The 19,295-nt window shown below is 35.1% G+C and overlaps 1 protein-coding gene across 1 annotated transcript in view; it reads left to right on the forward strand.

Moving 5' to 3' along the window:
* Positions 1-19,295, forward strand: part of LOC125678919 (glycerophosphocholine phosphodiesterase GPCPD1-like) — a 66,076-nt gene that overhangs the window by 27,578 nt on the left and 19,203 nt on the right. Inside the window, exons 14-17 of the mRNA XM_056156407.1 lie at positions 10,425-10,552; positions 11,082-11,212; positions 11,315-11,453; positions 12,990-13,150. Coding sequence (XP_056012382.1) covers positions 10,425-10,552; positions 11,082-11,212; positions 11,315-11,453; positions 12,990-13,150 — 559 coding nt within the window. The remainder of the gene's footprint in view (positions 1-10,424; positions 10,553-11,081; positions 11,213-11,314; positions 11,454-12,989; positions 13,151-19,295) is intronic.

Genomic DNA, 19,295 nt, shown 5'->3' on the forward strand with positions numbered 1-19,295 from the left:
TAAGGCACATTTTCTGATACATTTAAATGGTTTTTGTAGGAACAGAAAGCTCTTTACCGGAAGTGGTCTAACGGAAGACCTACTCATTACTAGTAATGAGTGTCTAGTTATTATTATTATTATTATTTTTTTCCCTTTTGTCTCCGAGACCGTTGGATGGATTTTCCTGAAACTTTCACAGATTATAGAGAACGATGGTACCTCGAGGCAATTTTTTCGTTTTTTCAAAATTCACTTCCGGTCGCAAGATATGTCCAATTTTCGTCTTTTTACAAGATATCTTTTCCAGCGTTTTTCTCAGAAACGGTAAAAGATAGAGTCACCAAATTTTCAGAGTTAATAGATCTCACTTTGTAGGCGTGCAGTAGGGGGTTAAGAATGTCGGCCGTCACTTCCGGTCGTCACCGGAAGTGATTAAAGGAAACATGAATTTCAAACTTTTTTCTTTCAAATTGAAACCTATTTCGGTTTACTATATCTCGTTCTAATTCTCAAAAAATGTTGACCCCACCGGAAGTTGAATCTTCAACTTCCGGTTATATCAAAAAAAGACTATTCATTCTCTCATTTTTCAGTGCCGTAAATCTCGGTCATGAAACTAGTTAATGAGTTGAGTTTTAAATATATTATAGTCACTATAAATGTCTAGAGTAACGTCAAATATTTTTGTAAAATTTACTTCCGGTCGGCAAATACGGCTTATTAGCTGTTTTCGTTGTCCAGCGTTTTTCTCAGAAACGGTAAAAGATAGAGTCATCAAATTTTCAGAGTTAATAGATCTCACTTTGTAGGCGTGCAGTAGGGGGTTAAGAATGTCGGCCGTCACTTCCGGTCGTCACCGGAAGTGATTAAATGAATCATATATTTCAAACTTTTTTCTTTCAAACTGAAACCTATATCGGTTTACTAGGTCTGGTTCTAATTCTCAAAAGAATGTTGACCCCACCGGAAGTTGAATCTCCAACTTCCGGTTATATCAAAGAAAGACTATTCATTCTCTCATTTTTCAGTGCCATAAATCTCGGTCATAAAAGAAGTTAATGATTTGAATTTTACATATGTTATAGACAGTATAAATGTCTAGAGTAAATTTAAATATTTTTGCAAAATTCACTTCCGGTCGTGAGATATAGGGTGGACATATTCAAACCTTGTTTTTTCAGTTTCTCAATAATGAATATAGATAGAAGCTTGAAACTTGAAGAGTTGATCAACTAACATTAGTCCATTGTACACATACATTCAATTTTTTTGTCCGTCACTTCCGGTCTATACCGGAAGTATTTGAAAAAATGTCGATTTTCCGATTTCTTTGAGTGATTTCTCAGAGATGGCTGAAATTTTCAGGAATAATGTCTTATGAAATGACCTTGCTATAATTATTTTTGTTTTTACAAAATTCACTTCCGGTCTGAAAATATGGTCGATTTTCTGTTTCTCAAAAGGAATTTTGTACAGCATTTTCCTTGGAAAAGGTAAAATATAGGTTCATCAAATATTCAGGGATGATCAATCTCCGTTTGTAAGCGTGCAGTAGGGGGTTGAACATGTCGACCGTCACTTCTGTCGTCACCGGAAGTGATGGAAAGAATCGCAAATTTCAATTTTTTTCTTTTAAATTGAAACCTATTCTAGTTTATTAAGTCTCTTTCAAAATGTCAAAAGAATATTGACTCTGTCGGTAGTCAAAACGACTACTTCCGGTTTCTTGATAAAATACCTATTTACTTGTTGTCTCTTTGTCCTCATCAATCTCGCTTATATTTGAAGTCTTTCATATGATTTTCACATGTCTTAATAAAAGTATCAACTTCTAAAGTTTTGATAATTTTGTTTTTCAAAATTGACTTCCGGTCGGTAGTAACCTACTACTTTTTCTTTCTTTAGTCTACTTCTTTTTCTAGAGAACTCTTTGAGATAGAGACATGAAATTTTCAGGGAATAAAGACAGTAAAGAGTCGCTGTCATTTATAGGAAAACGCATCTGAATAGTACTTCCGGTCGTCACCGGAAGTTACGAGAAAGGAGTAAAAAATTCGATAATACATTTCTCATTCATTGTTACGGCACATTTTCTGATACATTTAAATGGTTTTCGTAGGAATAGAAAGCTCTTTACCGGAAGTGGTCTAACGGAAGACCTACTCATTACTAGTAATGAGTGTCTAGTTAAGGTCTTCCGTCTCCTGCGGAAGACCTTACTATTATTGTTCGCGTTCTTCTTCTTCATTATTATTATTATTTATTATTATTATTATTTTCCTTGGTAGTACACGCGTTTTTCTCAGCCATTTCTTGATCGATTTTCACGAAATTTTCAGGAAAGATGTCTTTTGGTGACGAGACTTTGCTTGCAAAATTTCGTGCTTGACGTCACTTCCGGTCAGGAGTTATCTCTCTTTTAGTGACTTTTTGAAGGGCATTGTTGTCCACACATCTCCTCCGTTAGTTTTGAAGCTAGAGTCTTGAAATTTCTACACAAGATAGAGTAAACATTTTAGAAGATTTGTGGGGGATTCGATTTTACCGGAGGCGATTTGCCTAAAAGCTCGCCTGGACCTGAAAAAATGGATGCCAAAATTTTTCGCCGATTTTGGCGATTTTTGACCTTTGATCTCCAATATCTTTTTTCTTGCAAATATTTTGTTAAGACATGTAGAACAAAAGTTGTGCACATTTACGAGATCTTTTCGAAAATATCAAGATTTAGGGGCTAGCCCCTTAAATTAGGGATCTAGAAGGGCTCAAAGTCTAGATCAAATATCTCAAAAATCGTTAATATTTTGGTATAAGTCAAAGAACAAAAAATGTTCATCTCAACAATCCAAATCTATTCATATAAAAATTTAGGTCATATGTTACGTAATAAGGGATTTTAAGGGCCAAAACCATAAATTTTTTACCCCTTGTATCTCGAAAACGACAAATATTTTGAAAAGCAATAAAGAACAAAACTTGTTCAGAATGATGATCTGAACAATATGCATATTTCGTTTTTACCCTATGTGGCCCCGTTAGGGAGCTACAGTTTGGCCCCTAAAAATTACTTCTAGAAATAACTCGAGAACGGTAAAGAATTTCTAAATACTTGTTGAACAAAAAATGTTTGAAATGTCATGACCTTTCTTACGATATCAAGCAAAAGGGGCTGACCCTTTAAATTAGGGGTTCAGAAGGGTCCAAATGTTTTTGAGAATATCTCAGAAACTATTAATATTTTATAATAAGTTGTAGAAGCGGAAATGTTCATCTCAACGAGCTTGATCTTATCAAATCAAAAAGTAGGTCATATGTTACGTAATTAGAGATTTTAAGGGCCAAAATCGTAAATATTTGACGCCTCATATCTTTAAAACGACATATTTTTTGAAAAGCATTATTGAACAAAAGTTGTTCAATGTGTCATAACCTATCGATCAATATCAAAAAATGGGTCTGTGGGCCTCATGGCTCGCCTGTAGAGTCGATTTTTGTCGATATCAGTCGATTTCAAAAACTTGTAACTGGTAAATATTTTGTAAGGACATATTGAACAAAAGTTGTTCAGTTTATCGAGATCTATCGATTGATATCAAGAAATAGGCCTATGGTCCTAATGGTTCGCCTGTAGAGTCGATTTTTTGTCAATATCGGTCGATCTCAATAACTTTTTACAGGTAAATATTTTGTAAAGACATATAGAACTAAAGTTGTTGAGTCTATAGAGGGCTAAAAATGACATCAAGAAATAGGCCCGCGGGCCTTATGGCTCGCCTGGAGAGTCGAATTTCAAACGAATTTCACCGCAACTTTGCTTCAGAAGCTTATGATATGAAAAATTGATTATATCTAAAGTGTCTTAAAGTCGGAAACTAAATTGGGACTCATTTGTCCTTTTTTTTTTTTTTTTTTAACCCCGAGTGCATCAACAAATCGGACGGAAGACCTACTCGTTGCTCGCAACGAGATCGTGTCTAGTTAGGGTCTTCCGTCTTCAGCGGAAGAACCTTCTATTATTCTATTGTTGATTTTTCACTTTTCTTATTATTATTATTATTATTTTTATTCTTTTTTTTTTTCCTTACCGATTTTGTGCAGAGGATTTCTCAGAGATGGCTTGACCGATTTACTTCAAATTTTCAGGGTTGATGCATTGCTATTTGAAGTTTATATCTTTTTTTGAATTTTTGAAAATTCACTTCCGGTTGGAAGTTATCCCCCTTTTATCGATTTTCAGATGACCATTTTGTCCAGCCAAAATCTCAAAAACGATAAAAGCTAGAGTGCTGAAATTTTCAGTGATGTTAGACGACATGTTGTAGTTGTGCACATCGGTTTTAAAAATTTCCGGAAGTGCCTAGTATGGAAGCTCGGTAGGGGTCGAAAATGGAGTTTAAAAAAGTGTCCATTTTTTTTCCACGTTTTAAATCATAACTTTTTACTCGTAAATATTTTGCTTGGACATATATAACAAAAGTTGTACAGTTTATTGAGATCTTTCGTGTCATGTCAAGAAATGGGCCCATAGGCCTCATGGCTCGCCTGAACCATTGCATTTCTGTTACAATGATTAACTTTTTTCTCACAAAACTTTTGATAAGACATGTAGAACAAAAGTTGTTCAGTTTTGCAAGATCTATCTAATGATATCAAAAACTAGGCCTCAGGGCGTCATGGCTCGCCTGAACAGTCGAATTTGTATCACAATTAATAACATTAATAACTTTTTTCTCGAGAAACTTTTGACAAGACATGTAGAACAAAAGTTGTTCAGTTTCGCAAGCGTTAACTAACGATGTTAAGAAATAGGCCTACAGGTCTCATGGCTCACCTGAACAGTTGGGTTATTGTTGCAAGCTATAACATTTTTGTCAAGAAACTTTTAATAAGACATCTAGAACAAAAGTTTTTCAGTTTTGCAAGATCTTTCGAACAACATCATGAAAAAGGCGAACGGGCCTCATGGCTTGCCTGAACAGTTTGATTAGTGTCACAATCAATAACTTTTTTCTCGAAAAACTTTTGATAAGACATGTAGAACAAAAGTTGTTCAGTTTTGCAAGATCTTTCAAACGATATCAAGAAAAAGGCCCACGGGCCTTATGACTCGCCTTAACAGTCTCATAAATGTCGCAATCAATAACTTTTTTCTCAAGAAAATTTTAATAGGACATGTAGAACAAAATTTGTTCAGTTTTGCGAGGTATATCTAGAATGATAAAAAAAAAGGCCTCCGGGCGACATGACTCGCCTGATCAGTCGACTTTGTATCGCAGTAAATAACATTATTAACTTTTTTGTCGAAAAAAAGGCTGACCCCTTTCATTAGTGGCCGAGCGTGGCAGAGATTCTTTAATTCATAGCACTTAAATGATCAATATTTGTAAAACATTACCGAAGCTAAATTGTACGTCTAGACAATATGTTTGTATCATTATTTATGAACGAAAATCTCAGTCAAATTCTTATCTCCTCACATCTAAAATTGGACGGAAGACCCACTCGTTGCTCGCAACGAGATTGCATCTAGTTATTATTATTATTGTTCTTTTTCTTACCGATTTTGTGCACGCGATTTCTCAAAAACGGATCGATAGATTTTCATGAAACTTTCAGGAAAAATGTGAAATAGGATTTTCTAGAACAGTTTTTTTTAGTTTTGCCAAAATCACTTCCGGTCGCAAGTTACGGCCGAATTTCCGTTTTTCAAATGACATTTTGTCCGGGCATTTTCTCATAAACGGTTAAAAATTGGGTCTTCAAACTTTCAGGGATGATCGATGGTGACTTGTAGCTGTGCAGTAGGGTATTTTCATTGCAATCCGTAACTTCCGTCCGTCAACGGAAGTGAACAAAAGAAACGTCAAATTTCAAACTAATGCTTTGGAAACAAAACTTGCATAGATTAATTAGATATCTTTCGGCGTTTCAGAAAATGTTAGACTTACCGGAAGTTTAACCAACAACTTCCGGTTTTTAGAGAAAAACTTAGAAAAAATGGTCTTTCTTTGTCCTCGTATATCTCGTTTATTTATCAAACTTTTCATACGATATTTACAGATATTATTGACATTATGCATCTTAAGAGAACTCTGTAACACTATTTCAAAATTCACTTCCGGTCACAAGTTACGGCCGAATTTCTGTTTTTCAAATGATATTTTGTCCGGGCGTTTACTGATAAACGGTTAATGATTGAGTCTTCAAACTTTCAGGGATGATAGATTATGACAGATATTATTGACATTATCCATCTCTGGGATACCCTTTTAATACTTTTTCAAAATTCACTTCCGGTCGCGAGTTAGGGCCGAATTTCCGTTTTTCAAATGACATTTTCGTGGGCCGTTTTTTCATAAACGGTTAATAATAGAGTCTTTCAACTTTCAGGATATGATTGGTGGTGACTTGTAGGTTTCTAAAAAGATTTATAATTGTCATCCGTCACTTCCGGCCGCCACCGAAAGTGAACGAAAGAAACGTCAAATAAATTTACACTTTTCAAACAAAATGTGTGCTTGAAATAATTAAGTGTCTTTTGGAGTTTCAGAAAATGTTAGACTTACCGGAAGTTTAACCAGCAATTTTCGGTTTTTAGAGAAAAACTTCGAAAAATTCGTCTTTCTTTGTCCTCGTATATCTCGCTTATTTATCAATCTTTTAATACGATATTTACAGATATTATTGACATTATCCATCTCAAGAGAACATTATTTCAAAATTCACTTCCGGTCGCAAGTTACGGCCGAATTTCTGTTTTTCAAATGACATTTTGTCCGGGCATTTTCTCATAGACTCTTAACGAATGAGTCTTGAAACTTTCAGGGATGATATATAGTGACCTTTAACTTTGTAATAAAGTTCATCATTGTCCTCCGACACTTCCGGCCGTCACCGGAAGTGAACAAAAGAAACGTTAAATATCAACTTTATGCTTTTGAAACAAAATGTGCATGGAATAAGTAAGTGTCTTTTGGAGTTTCAGAAAATGTAACACTTAACGGAAGTTTAAACAACAACTTCCGGTTTTTAAAGAAAAACTTTCAAAAATTATTTTCTTTACTATCATATTTCTCGCTTATAAATCAAGTGTTTCATATGATTTTCACATATGTAAATGACATCCTCCATCTTTAGAGTATAGTTAATTGGTTTTTTTTTAAATTCACTTCCGTTCGTTAAATATCTACGATTTCCGGGGTTTTTTTCTGATGGCGTTTTCTTATAAATAATCAAAGATTGAGTCTTGAAACTTTCAGAAATGTTAGGTGGTGTCTTGTAAATGTGACATACGTGTTTCAATTTTGTTGCCGTCACTTCCGTCATCCACCGGAAGTACCATAAAAATATGTAATTTTTCATTTTTTTTAAATTCTAATGTTCATAACATTATTTGATAGAGTGTAACAAGTCATACCATTCCACCGGAAGTTGGTGGTTAGAAACCGGAAGTGGTTCGAAAACTCAGTATTTTTCATGGAAAGTTTTAGTGTGGGTTCCTACGCTGTCCATTTGGGGATTTTTAATCGTTTTATGGACTCCTGATATACTCGAAAGTGAATAAAATAAAACCGAAATTGTTTATAATTGATAAATCATGTCTTACATGTGCGTGTTTATTTCTTTCATGTATAGTCATTCTTCACTAAATGAATTCTTCCAGTTAAGATCCCATCTCGTCAGAAATTGGATGGAAGACCTATTCGTTGCTCGCAACGAGATCATTTCTAGTTCTTATTATTATTCTTTTCTTCTTATTTTTCCTCTTCTTTAGTGAGAAATTAGTCCGACCGATTATATGAAAGTGCTTCGACTGATCAACTTCAAACTTTGTGAGCTGATAGGGGGTCATAAGGAGGGGTGCAATCAACTTTTGAAATTTTCAAAATGGCCGCCGTTTCAAAATGGCCGCCAAAAACGTCAAAAAATCAAAGTTGTCGGATTTCAACCAAATTTTATTTCTAGGGTAATATTGTGACCCCGAGTCCATTTCCACCATCAACATTTTTTTTTGAGCCGCTATTTTCAAAATGGCCGCCATATACTGAAATATTTGAAAGTGTTAAAATCTTTACAACATTTGGGTTCTGGGGTCACTTGAGGGTCCACAGATCTTTTCTAACATCAGTATTTCCTTCCTATCTATTTTTGAATGTTTCAAAATGGCCGCCATTGAAGAAAATGGCGGCCAAAAATCAAGTCCGTCGGATTTCAACTTCATTTACTTCCTAGGGTTTATGGAGGATTCTGAGTCCATATCTGGCATCAAAAACCATTTCTGACATGGGGAGGTATTCGGAGACATTTGTGTTGGCATCCCAACACAGTTATAGCTCGTTCGTATTATTATTCTTTTCTTCTTATTTTTCCTCTTCTTTAGTGAGAAATTTGTCCGACCGATTATATGAAAGTGCTTCGACTTATCAACTTCAAACTTTGTGAGCTGATAGGGGGTCATAAGGAGGGGTGCAATCAACTTTTGAAATTTTCAAAATGGCCGCCAAAAACGTCAAAAAATCAAAGTTGTCGGATTTCAACCAAATTTTATTTCTAGGGTAATATTGTGACCCCGAGTCCATTTCCACCATCAACATTTTTTTTTGAGCCGCCATTTTCAAAATGGCCGCCATATACTGAAATATTTGAAAGTGTTAAAATCTTTACAACATTTGGGTTCTCAGGGGTCACTTGAGGGTCCACAGTTCTTTTCTAACATCAGTATTTCCTTCCTATCTATTTTTGAATGTTTCAAAATGGCCGCCCTTGAAGAAAATGGCGGCCAAAAATCAAGTCCGTCGGATTTCAACTTCATTTACTTCCTAGGGTTTATAGAGGATTCTGAGTCCATATCTGGCATCAAAAACCATTTCTGACATGGGGAGGTATTCGGAGACATTTGTGTTGGCATCCCAACACAGTTATAGCTCGTTATTATTTTTATTATTCTTTTTCTCCGGTACTTTTTTGTCCGGTAGTGTTCTCAAAAACTACAAAAGGGATCGATATGAAACTTTCCAGGATAATAGTATAGCATTTGTAGATGTGCATAGTGATAGTCATTTTGTCTGCACGTGCATGCACGCGCGTGCACATGCACTGCAATTTTGGTACAAAAAATGGAAAATCAGAATATTAAAGGGATCGATATGAAACCTGAATAGGATGATAGCATATCATTCGTAGATATGAAAAATTATAGTTATTTTGTCTTCACGCGCACGCATGCACGTGCATTACAAAATTTGTTCACTAACTTTGGAATCAGTCTAACTTTTTTGTTGTTCATTGAAATGGCTTGATATTCATATCATAGGTAGATATTGAGACCCTTAACTGATTTTCATGGTCAAAATTATCAATTTGCACGCACATGCACGTGCGCTTCATTTTGATTGGATAGTACTAAAACGTTTGTAACTATCTTATTTATGAAGCGAATGAGATGATATTCACAGCATACGTAGACAATATGTGTATCTATATAATGGTGTAACAAAAAAATGCCCACGCGCATGCGCGTGCAACATTTTTCAAATGTTCAATTTTTAAAGGATGATAACGTTTTTGTTTTTCATTAAACTCTATTGATATTAGGGGTTTAGATGTGTCTTAGTACTCCTTACAAATTGCTGTGGTTAGAATTACTGCTCAGCACGTGCATGCACGTGTGCTGAATTCTGATTGGACGATTTTAAAATCGCTATAACTTCCTTATATTTGGTGGAAACGTTATGAAATTCATACTGTGGGTATATGATACAAATGCCTGTTGAACGACATCAACAAAAATTCGGAATCATACACGCGTGTGCGTGTATGTACGTGCAACGCTTTCTTTCGTTTCTTGGTACTGAAATGACCATATTGAACGTACTACATGTAATTAAAGGCTAAAATAAAATGATTTTTTGCTATAGATTAACAAGGACATCACTTGGTTTGGGGAACATATGTAACGGTCCCCGTTACAATTAGAATTAGTTTTCCCTTGACTTTGAAGTTAGACCTACTTTTGAAAACATTAACCTTACTAGATAAAATCCTCCCACCCGACCCATATTTTTTTGTGACCCTGGATGATAATCTATTAATTAAGTTGAATTGGACTTACATGTACATATTGAACGATAAAAATTATACAATGATGCAACATTTTACATGTATGTCTCAAATCACATTTGTGATGTATATTATATACAATGACATAGTATAATGATAATGTACATATATGCTAAATGTACAGATGTAGGGAAAGTACATATCGGTAAGTTGCTACAAACATCAGAATCATGCTCTCTGCAATTTCAACATGATGAGAACAAGAAATACATACAACTAATGACAGGAATGTGAGAATTGAAACACACCCACTCCACACACACTAGCATACACTAAAACACTAGCCCAGAGCTCTACCATGAATCACAAACTTCTGTCTTTTTCAGATGACATACACGATGACGATGTAGATCCCTCAGATTTACAACCATTTCCGACACTGGAGAGAGTATTTGAAGCTGTTAACCCAACAACAGGATTCAACGTGGAAATTAAATATCCGCTGGAGAAAGTGGTGTGTAGTTAGTTTTCAAAGGTTTTGATATCTTTTGGAATATAGTTTTTATGCTCCCATAATCGGAGATTTGGAAGCATATAGTGTTTGGTCTGTGTTTTTCCACAAAAACTTTAACCTTGGCCATAACTCTTTAATGATTAGTGATAGGGCTTAAATATTTTACATGTGTATTCCTTGTGACAAGGCCTTTCTTAGGGTACTTAAGGTTTTGATCTCTAGACCTTGACCCTGGGATTTGACCTACTTTTGAAAGTCTTTAACCTTGGCCATTATCAACTTTGCTGTCCTGCAGTGGTATCAGTGTTTCACAAACACGTCTTGTTTCGAAATGTACAGTGTACCTGTAATATATACATTGTATCTATTCTCAATCAGAAATTCACTTGTAATATACCAACCAGAGGTTTACCTGTAATGCTTGAAAAATGATCTAGATGTATGCTTATTTGATCTTGTGAGGGAGAAAACAATTTGTTCAGTTACTTTTGTAGTTTTTATAAAGAAATAACCTTGACCTGAATTGTAGGATGGAAAGGTTGAGGAAACCAATTTCTGTGACAGAAACAAGTATGTTGATATCATACTGAGGGTGGTCATGCGGTCAGCAGGTCATCGACGGGTCGTCTTCTCCAGTTTTGATCCAGACATATGCATTCTGTAGGTCTTTTTTCCGTCCTATAAATCTTCTAGGCATTTTGTATTTGTATACAGTGAGTGTTGGTGCAATTTTGACTGTCATTAATGTCCGAAATTTTTCAGATTGCAGAGAAAGCAGAATAAATTCCCAACGCTTTTGCTCACGAATGGAGAGGATGTAGACAAATATGTTCCATATGTTGATTTGAGAACCAGATCTATCGACATAGCGATTCACTTTGCTGAATTCTCCAATATCTTGGTAAAATGTCTGATAAAGAAATAAATAGAGCTGAAACATGTTTGAATATTTGTGAATGAATAGTAAATCATGAATATTCAAATGGAAATTTAGTATTCAAATATATGATTATGTGTCCACTACCCAAATGGAAATTCATACAATGATATAAAGTGTGCAGCATTCTGGTATTTTGTCACAATGGAAAAGAGAAATTGGGTATGGGAGCATTTCTCTCTTAACGAGAGCAAAGACAGAGCTATATGCAAATTAAGTCCACTTGATACCATTTCCCTTACAGAGATGGGGTAATCGTAATCAGTAATCGTAATTGATTACAATCGATTACATTTTTTTAAGTAATCGTAATTGATTACATTTGTTTTTAAAGCAAAGTAATCGTAATCGTAATCAATTACTTTGGCAAAGTATTCGTAATTTATGATTACAATAATGATTACAATGATTACTTTATATTTATATTAAAATAATTATTTAATAGATAACAGTTAGAGCTTATGTATGTTATGTGTGCCATCATAAGATTTATCCATATCTATATGATATTATACTTACAGTATTTGCATGTATCAATAGCAACTAAGGTCTAAATCTGTTTAAATTAAACTTAATAATCTGAACTAGTATACCCTGTATCATTTACTGTACATCTCATTGATCTATTGTTACTTAATGAGTATGAGCTCACTCCTAATTAGTAGTTCACTATACTGTGCTCTATTGTTAATTAGCATCTTTCATCTTTTCTGTGGATTTGTTTATACTAATACTTCAAACATAGATCACTATGGAAAAATCCTTTGAAGATTAAGCAGTTCATCTGAGTAGATCTACCTTTCACTATAAATATTTATGACATGGACTTCTGATACTCATATATTGTTCAAAAGCATGTAATCATGATTACTTTTCACAGTAATCGTAATTGTAATCAATTACTTTCAAAATATGTGTAATCGTAATCGTAATCATAGATTTTCAAAGTAATCGTAATCAATTACATTTACAATGTAATCACCCCATCTCTGTTCCCTTATATATAAAGACACAACATTAAATCTGATCAATCATCTAAATGGGAAACATCCCTCAGCCTCACGGTATATAAATTCATCATTTCTTTTCACTACTGTTCACGTCATATTTGTTTATTGACAGTAAAAATAGTTTATGTAACTTAGATAATTTTGTAATGGGGGAGGGGGGGGGAGGAGATAACAGAACCTTATTTGTTTTAGCGCTAGAAATAATTGGACTTTTATTTAGAAATCAGTGGAAGTTTTTGAAAATGAATTAATTAGTCATAGGTATGCAAAGTTCACACCTTATTTTTGTAGTTGTACTTCATAAGAATAAGATGCTTTAAAGACATGTTGTAATGTGCTGGATTTCTGTACATACTAATTTAGCCCCCCCCCCCCCCCCCCCCCCCCCCCCCCCCCCCCCCACACACACACACACACACACACACACACACACAAAAGAAAGAAAATAAAAAATGTGTATCATGGTAGCTATACCTACTATTTTTTGCAGGGAATTGATGTTCTCACCTCAACCCTGTTTCGAAATATGGAGAAGATTGATAAAGTGAAAGAAGCCAAGCTGATTTTGTTTTGCTGGGGAGAAGACAACAATGATTGTAATGCTATTAACACACTGAAGCAAAAGGGAGTGGATGGAATCATTTATGATAGGTCAGTCGATAAAATCTTCAGAAAAAAGGGATTCATGATATCTTCAGAGAAAAGAGATTGATGTTGAAACCTTCGTAGAAAAGACGTCAATAAAATCTTTAGATATCTTCAAAGATAAAGGTTCGGAAAGTAAGAAGTGTGAAATTTGTTGACCGAGTGCTTTATCATAATTGTGTTAAGAAAATGAAATTGCAAGGTGCTTGTTGAAGTTTCTTTGGCTAGATTTTAGTAATTTGTAAAGCCCCCCTCCCCTCCCCAATGATAGAAATTGAGTAAGTAAAGTCTTATTTCAGGAAGATTTTCTTCTGTTACAGTTTCTGTTGAATTTGTGCTAAGTAAGAATCAATCTTATCTACCATGTGATAGAAAAATTTTAACCAGCTAAAACCCAATCTGATTAAAACTAGATCTTTGATCCGCTCCTCTATTGGCCATGTCATTTAGAAGTGTGACATGGCCAATAGAGGAGCGGATCGAGAATCTGGTTTTAATCAGATTGGCTAAAACCACACATTGATTAAAACTGAGATTTATTCTGAAGTATAAAAGACAGTGATCCCTGACAATCGGCATAATACGGGCATATAAAGTTAAGACTTCAGATTTCAATATATCAGTACTGTATATTGTAGGAGAGTCTATGCAAAAAATTGATATGGAATATACAATGTATATTGTATCTTTATCAATTGAATAGAGACAGATGCTAATGTTCTTTAGTATCCTGTATTGAGAAGTGGATGTAGTCTTTTTCTAACTGCAGAATTGTAGCTCTTTGGGGAAACTATATGGATAGATGAGAAAGCTACAGGTCCACCCCTTATAAAAACTTTCGATTTATGGCACAGCTTTTTATACCCCCGCAACAAGTTGTGGGGGGGTATACTGGAATCGGGTTGTCTGTCTGTCTGTCCGTCCGTCCGTCTGTAAACGCAAAGGTATCTGGGCTCTAAAGCATTATCCTTTCCACCTACCATCACCATATCATACATATGGACTACCCATGGGATGAAGATGTTCCCTATCGATTTTGGGGTCAAAAGTTCAAAGGTCAAGTGCACTGGACATCGAAGTAGCAATATGGTTTCCGGGCTCTAAAGCGTTATCCTTTCCACCTACAGTCACCATATCATACATATGGACTACCCATGGGATGAAGATGTTCCCTATCGATTTTGGGGTCAAAAGGTCAAAGGTCAAGCGTACTGGACATCGAAGTAGCAATATGGTTTCCAGGCTCTAAAGCGTTATCCTTTCCACCTACAGTCACCATATCATACATATGGACTACCCATGGGATGAAGATGTTCCCTATCGATTTTGGGGTCAAAAGTCACGCGCACTGGACATCGAAATAGCAATATGGTTTCCATTTAAATTCTTTAATGGCTTTTTTCATCGCATGGAGATGCTGTGTTCCTAGATACCTTTTGGATCATAATACTGAAGTTTTACCTATTACCAACACCCTTTGGGAGATTGGGGTAAGCGGGGGGTATTCTTAGTGAGCATTGCTCACAGTACCTCTTGTTTTGCTGCAAGGTTGAGATTTTATGTCATTGTATTCTTGCACTGCTGACTCAAAATTAATTCCTAACATTTTTCTCACTACACTTATGGCTAAACATACCTTCAAACAATCATTAAAAAATCTCATTTGAACCAATGACTCACAACTTTAAATTGTTATGTTTGTTGACGAAGCCATGTTTGCCAGCCAAATAAACCCCAGTTCATTTCCATACTTGTAAACAATAATACATGTATCTATGTTTGGTTTAATGATAATTGTTATGTTCCCCAACAAAGTTTGGGAACATATTGGTTTTACTCGGTTTCTTATTATTATTATGTCTCCGAACACAAAGTGTCGGAGACATATTGTTTTTGCTCCGTTTCTTATTATTCTTATTTTCTTCTTCTTCTTCTTCTTTTTATTCCTCTTCTTTCCAGAGAAATTTGTCCGCTCGATTTTATGAAAGTGTTTCAACAGATCCACTTCAAACTTTGTGAGGTGATAGGGGGTCATGAGGAGGGGTGCAATCAACTTTCGAAATTTTCAAAATGGCGGCCAAAAACGTAAAAAAAATCAAGGTTGTCGGATTTCAACCAAATTTTACTTCTAGGGTAATTTGGTGACCCTGAGTTCATTCCCACCATCAAAAAAAAATTTTGAGCCGCCATTTTCAAAATGGCCGCCATATACCAAAATATTTCAAAATGTTAAAATCTCTACAACATTTGATTTCTGGGGTAATTGGAGGGTCCACAGTTCATTTCTAGCATCAGTATTTCCTTCCAATCTATTTTCAAATGTTTCAAAATGGCCGCCATTGAAGAAAATGGCAGCCAAAAATCAAATCCGTCGGATTTCAACCAAATTTAGTTTCTAGGGTTTTTGGAGGATCCTGAGTGCATATCTGGCATCAAAAAGCATTTCTGACATGGGGAGGTGTTCGGAGACATTTGTGTTGGCATCCCAACACAGTTATAGCTCGTTATTATTATTATTCTTTCTTTCTTCTTGTGACTTTTTTGTCCACGAGTGTTCTCAGAAACTGCTCAAGGGATCAAGATGAAACCTTTTTTAGGATGATAGTATAGCATATGTAGATGTGCGGAACGAATGTCATTTTGCATGAAAATGCATGCATGTGAATGCACGTGCATTGGATTTTTTGTTTACAAATTTTGGAATCAGTCTAACTTTTTTATTTTTCAATGAAATCGTTTGAGATTTATGTTGTAAATATAACTTGAGACCCTTAACTGTTTGGCATGGTCAAAATTAGATTTTACATGCGCATGCACGTGTGTTTCAATTTGATTGGATAATACAAAACCGTAAATAACTCTCATGTCAATAAAGGAAATCTGATGATATTTACATGATAGGTAGAAATGCCAAATATCTACAGATCGATGTATTAAAAATTGCAAATGCACGTACGCACGCATGTGCATTGTCTTTTGAAGGTTCAATTCTTTCAATGGCCATGACTTTTTTATTTCTTGTCAAAATCGTTTGAAACTAGGGTTGGATATGTATCTTGGAATTCTTAAAAATTGTATATAGTCATAATTACTATCCAGCACATGCATGCACGTGTACTAAATTCTGATTGGACGATTTTCAAATCGCCATCACTTTCTTATAATTGATGGAAACAATATGAGATTCATGCTGTAAGTATATCTATCAAATGTCTATTGAACAACACCAACATTGATGCTCAGTCCTACTCACGTGTGCGTGTATGCACGTGCATAGTTTGTTTTGTTTTTTTGATTACTTAAATGGCCATAACTATTGAATTAAAAACTCAAATGAATTCAAATTTACCCTGTAAATGTGTGATATGAATGCCTATTAAATGATGTAAGCAAATATTCCATTATCAAAATGGCACTCTGTTTCTTATTATTATTATTTTTCTTTCTTCTTGTGACCTTTATTTGTCCACGAGTGTTCTCAGAAACTACTCGAGGGATCAAGATGAAACCTTTATAGGATGATAGTATAGCATACGTATAGCATGTGCATTGGATTTTTTGTTTACAAACTTTGGAATGTGTCTAACTTTTTTATTTTTCAATGAAATCGTTTGATATTTATATTGTAGGTATAATTTGAGACCCTTAACCGTTTGGCATCGTCAAAATTTCAATATTACACGCGCATGCACAAGTGCTTTAATTTGATAGGATAATACAAAACCGTTTATAACTTTCATGTAAATTAAGGCAATTTAATGATATTTACAGTATAGGTAGACATGCCAAATACATGTATCTACAGATCTATGTTATAAAAATTGAAAACGCGCATGCGCACGCACGTGCATTGACATTTGAAGGTTCAATTCTTTCAATGACCATAACTTTTTTGTTTTTTGTCAAAATCTTTTCAAACTTGTATTGTATATGTATCTTGATATCTTCAACAAACTTGTACAGTCATAATTACTATCAAGCACGTGCATGGACGTGTGCTAAATTCTGATTGGACGATTTTGAAATCGCCATAACTTTCTTATAAATGATGGAAACAATATGAAGTTTATACTGTAAGCTTATCTATCAAATGTCTATTGAATGACATCAACATTGATGGTGAGTCATACTCACGTGCGCGTGTATGCACGTGCATAGCTTTTCTTTCATTTTTCGGGTACTAAAATGGCCATAACTTTTGAATTAAAAACTCAAATGAATTTAAATTTACCCTGTAGATCTATGATATGAATGCCTATTAAGTGGTGTCACCAAATATTCCCTTATCAAAATCGCGTGCGCGTGAATGCGCGTGCATTGTAATTTTTGATGTCTAAATTCAAGTATTGGTCTATAACATTTTAGATTGCAATGAATAGGTTTGAAATTTAGGTTGCAGGTATGTCTTGGGCCTCTCAATTTATTAATAGTGTCAAAATCACTTATCTGCACGCGCATGCACGTGCACTTAATTCTGATTGGACGATTTTGAAATCTCAATAACTTTCTTATGAGTGAAGCAATCAATACCAAATTCATATAGTAAGTATATTGTTCAAATGTCTATTGATTAGCATCAACAAAATTGCTGTGTCGTACTCACGCGCACGTGTATGCACGTGCATTGACTTCAGTCTTTGTAGTTTTGAGTTGCCGTTAATTTCTCGCTTTTCATTGAACTGTTGTGAAACTTCTCTTGTACTCATATAGTAAGACTTGTAATGTATCGAGATGGTCAAATTACTTATCAGCACGTGCAGGCACGTACGTGCACGTGCAGAAAACTCTCAGATCTTTATAACTGATTTGTATTAGCATGAAATGGACTGAACGTTATAAAATAGTTATATATTCACATGTTTCACAGTTTGGAATGGTCAAAACCACTTGTGCTGAAATAAATGACACCATTTGTTAAATGGGGGGAATGTTTGGGGAACATCTGTAGCAGTCCCCGTTACAATAAGTACTAGTTTAAATAGGTTTGAATATTGAACTTAAATCATGGCTTTCATTTGTATAGTCTGGTCCCCATTCCCACTACTTTGTTTTTACACTGAACAAATAGTGTAAAGATTATTTTACATGAAGAGGAATTTTTCATTTTATATCAGTTATTTTTGCTTATGATAAATGAAGACCAAATACGTACCTTGTAAATAAATAATAAAAAAAAATAAAAATAAAAAAATCATTGGTGGTCAAATCAACCTGTTACATGTACCTAAACATTGCTACGTCAACAAATGATGTGAGTTTTCGGTTAGCATGGAGCTTTAATGGATGTTTGAAAGTATGTTTGGATACAAGTATAGTGGGAAATGTTAGAAAGTTTTGGATATTAAAGAATTGAGATGACAATGTCAGAATTATATAGCAGTATAAGACCTCAACCATGCACAGTAAAACCTGCACCATAAATTGAAGGTTTTTATGAGGGGTGGATCTAGGGATGGATCTATAGCCCGTAGGTTTTTATGAGGGGTGGGTCTATAGCTGGTATGTTTTTATGAGGGGTGGGTCTATAGCTCATGGGTTTTTATGAGGAGTGGGTCTATAGCTCGTGGGTTTTTATGAGGGGTGGGTCTATAGCTTGTGGGTTTTTATGAGGGGTGGGTCTATAGCTCGTGTGTTATTATGAGGTTGGGTCTATAGCTTGTGAGTTTTTATGAGGGGTGGGTCTATAACTTGTGGGTTTTTATGAGGGGTGGGTCTATAGCTTGTGGGTTTTTATGAAAGGTGGGTCTATAGCTTGTGGGTTTTTACGAGGGATGGGTCTATAGCTTGTGTGTTTTTATGAGGGGTGGGTCTTTAGCTTGTGGGTTTTTATTAGGGGTGGGTCTATAGCTTGTGGGTTTTTATGAGGGGTGGGTCTATAGCTTGTGGGTTTTTATGAGGGGTGGGTCTATAGCTTGTGGGTTTTTATGAGGGGTGGGTCTATAGCTTGTGGGTTTTTATGAGAGGTGGGTCTATAGCTCGTGGGTTTTTATGAGGGGTGGGTCTATAGCTTGTGTGTTTTTATGAGGGGTGGGTCTATAGCTCATGGGTTTTTATGAGGGGTGGGTCTATAGCTTGTGGGGTTTTATGAGAGGTGGGTCTATAGCTCTGAGTTTGTCCAAATATATTCCTACAATCGGCAGCTATTTCTTTT

The sequence above is a fragment of the Ostrea edulis genome, chromosome 2 (genome assembly GCF_947568905.1).
Source record: "Ostrea edulis chromosome 2, xbOstEdul1.1, whole genome shotgun sequence".
Classification (NCBI taxonomy): Eukaryota; Metazoa; Mollusca; class Bivalvia; order Ostreida; family Ostreidae; genus Ostrea; species Ostrea edulis.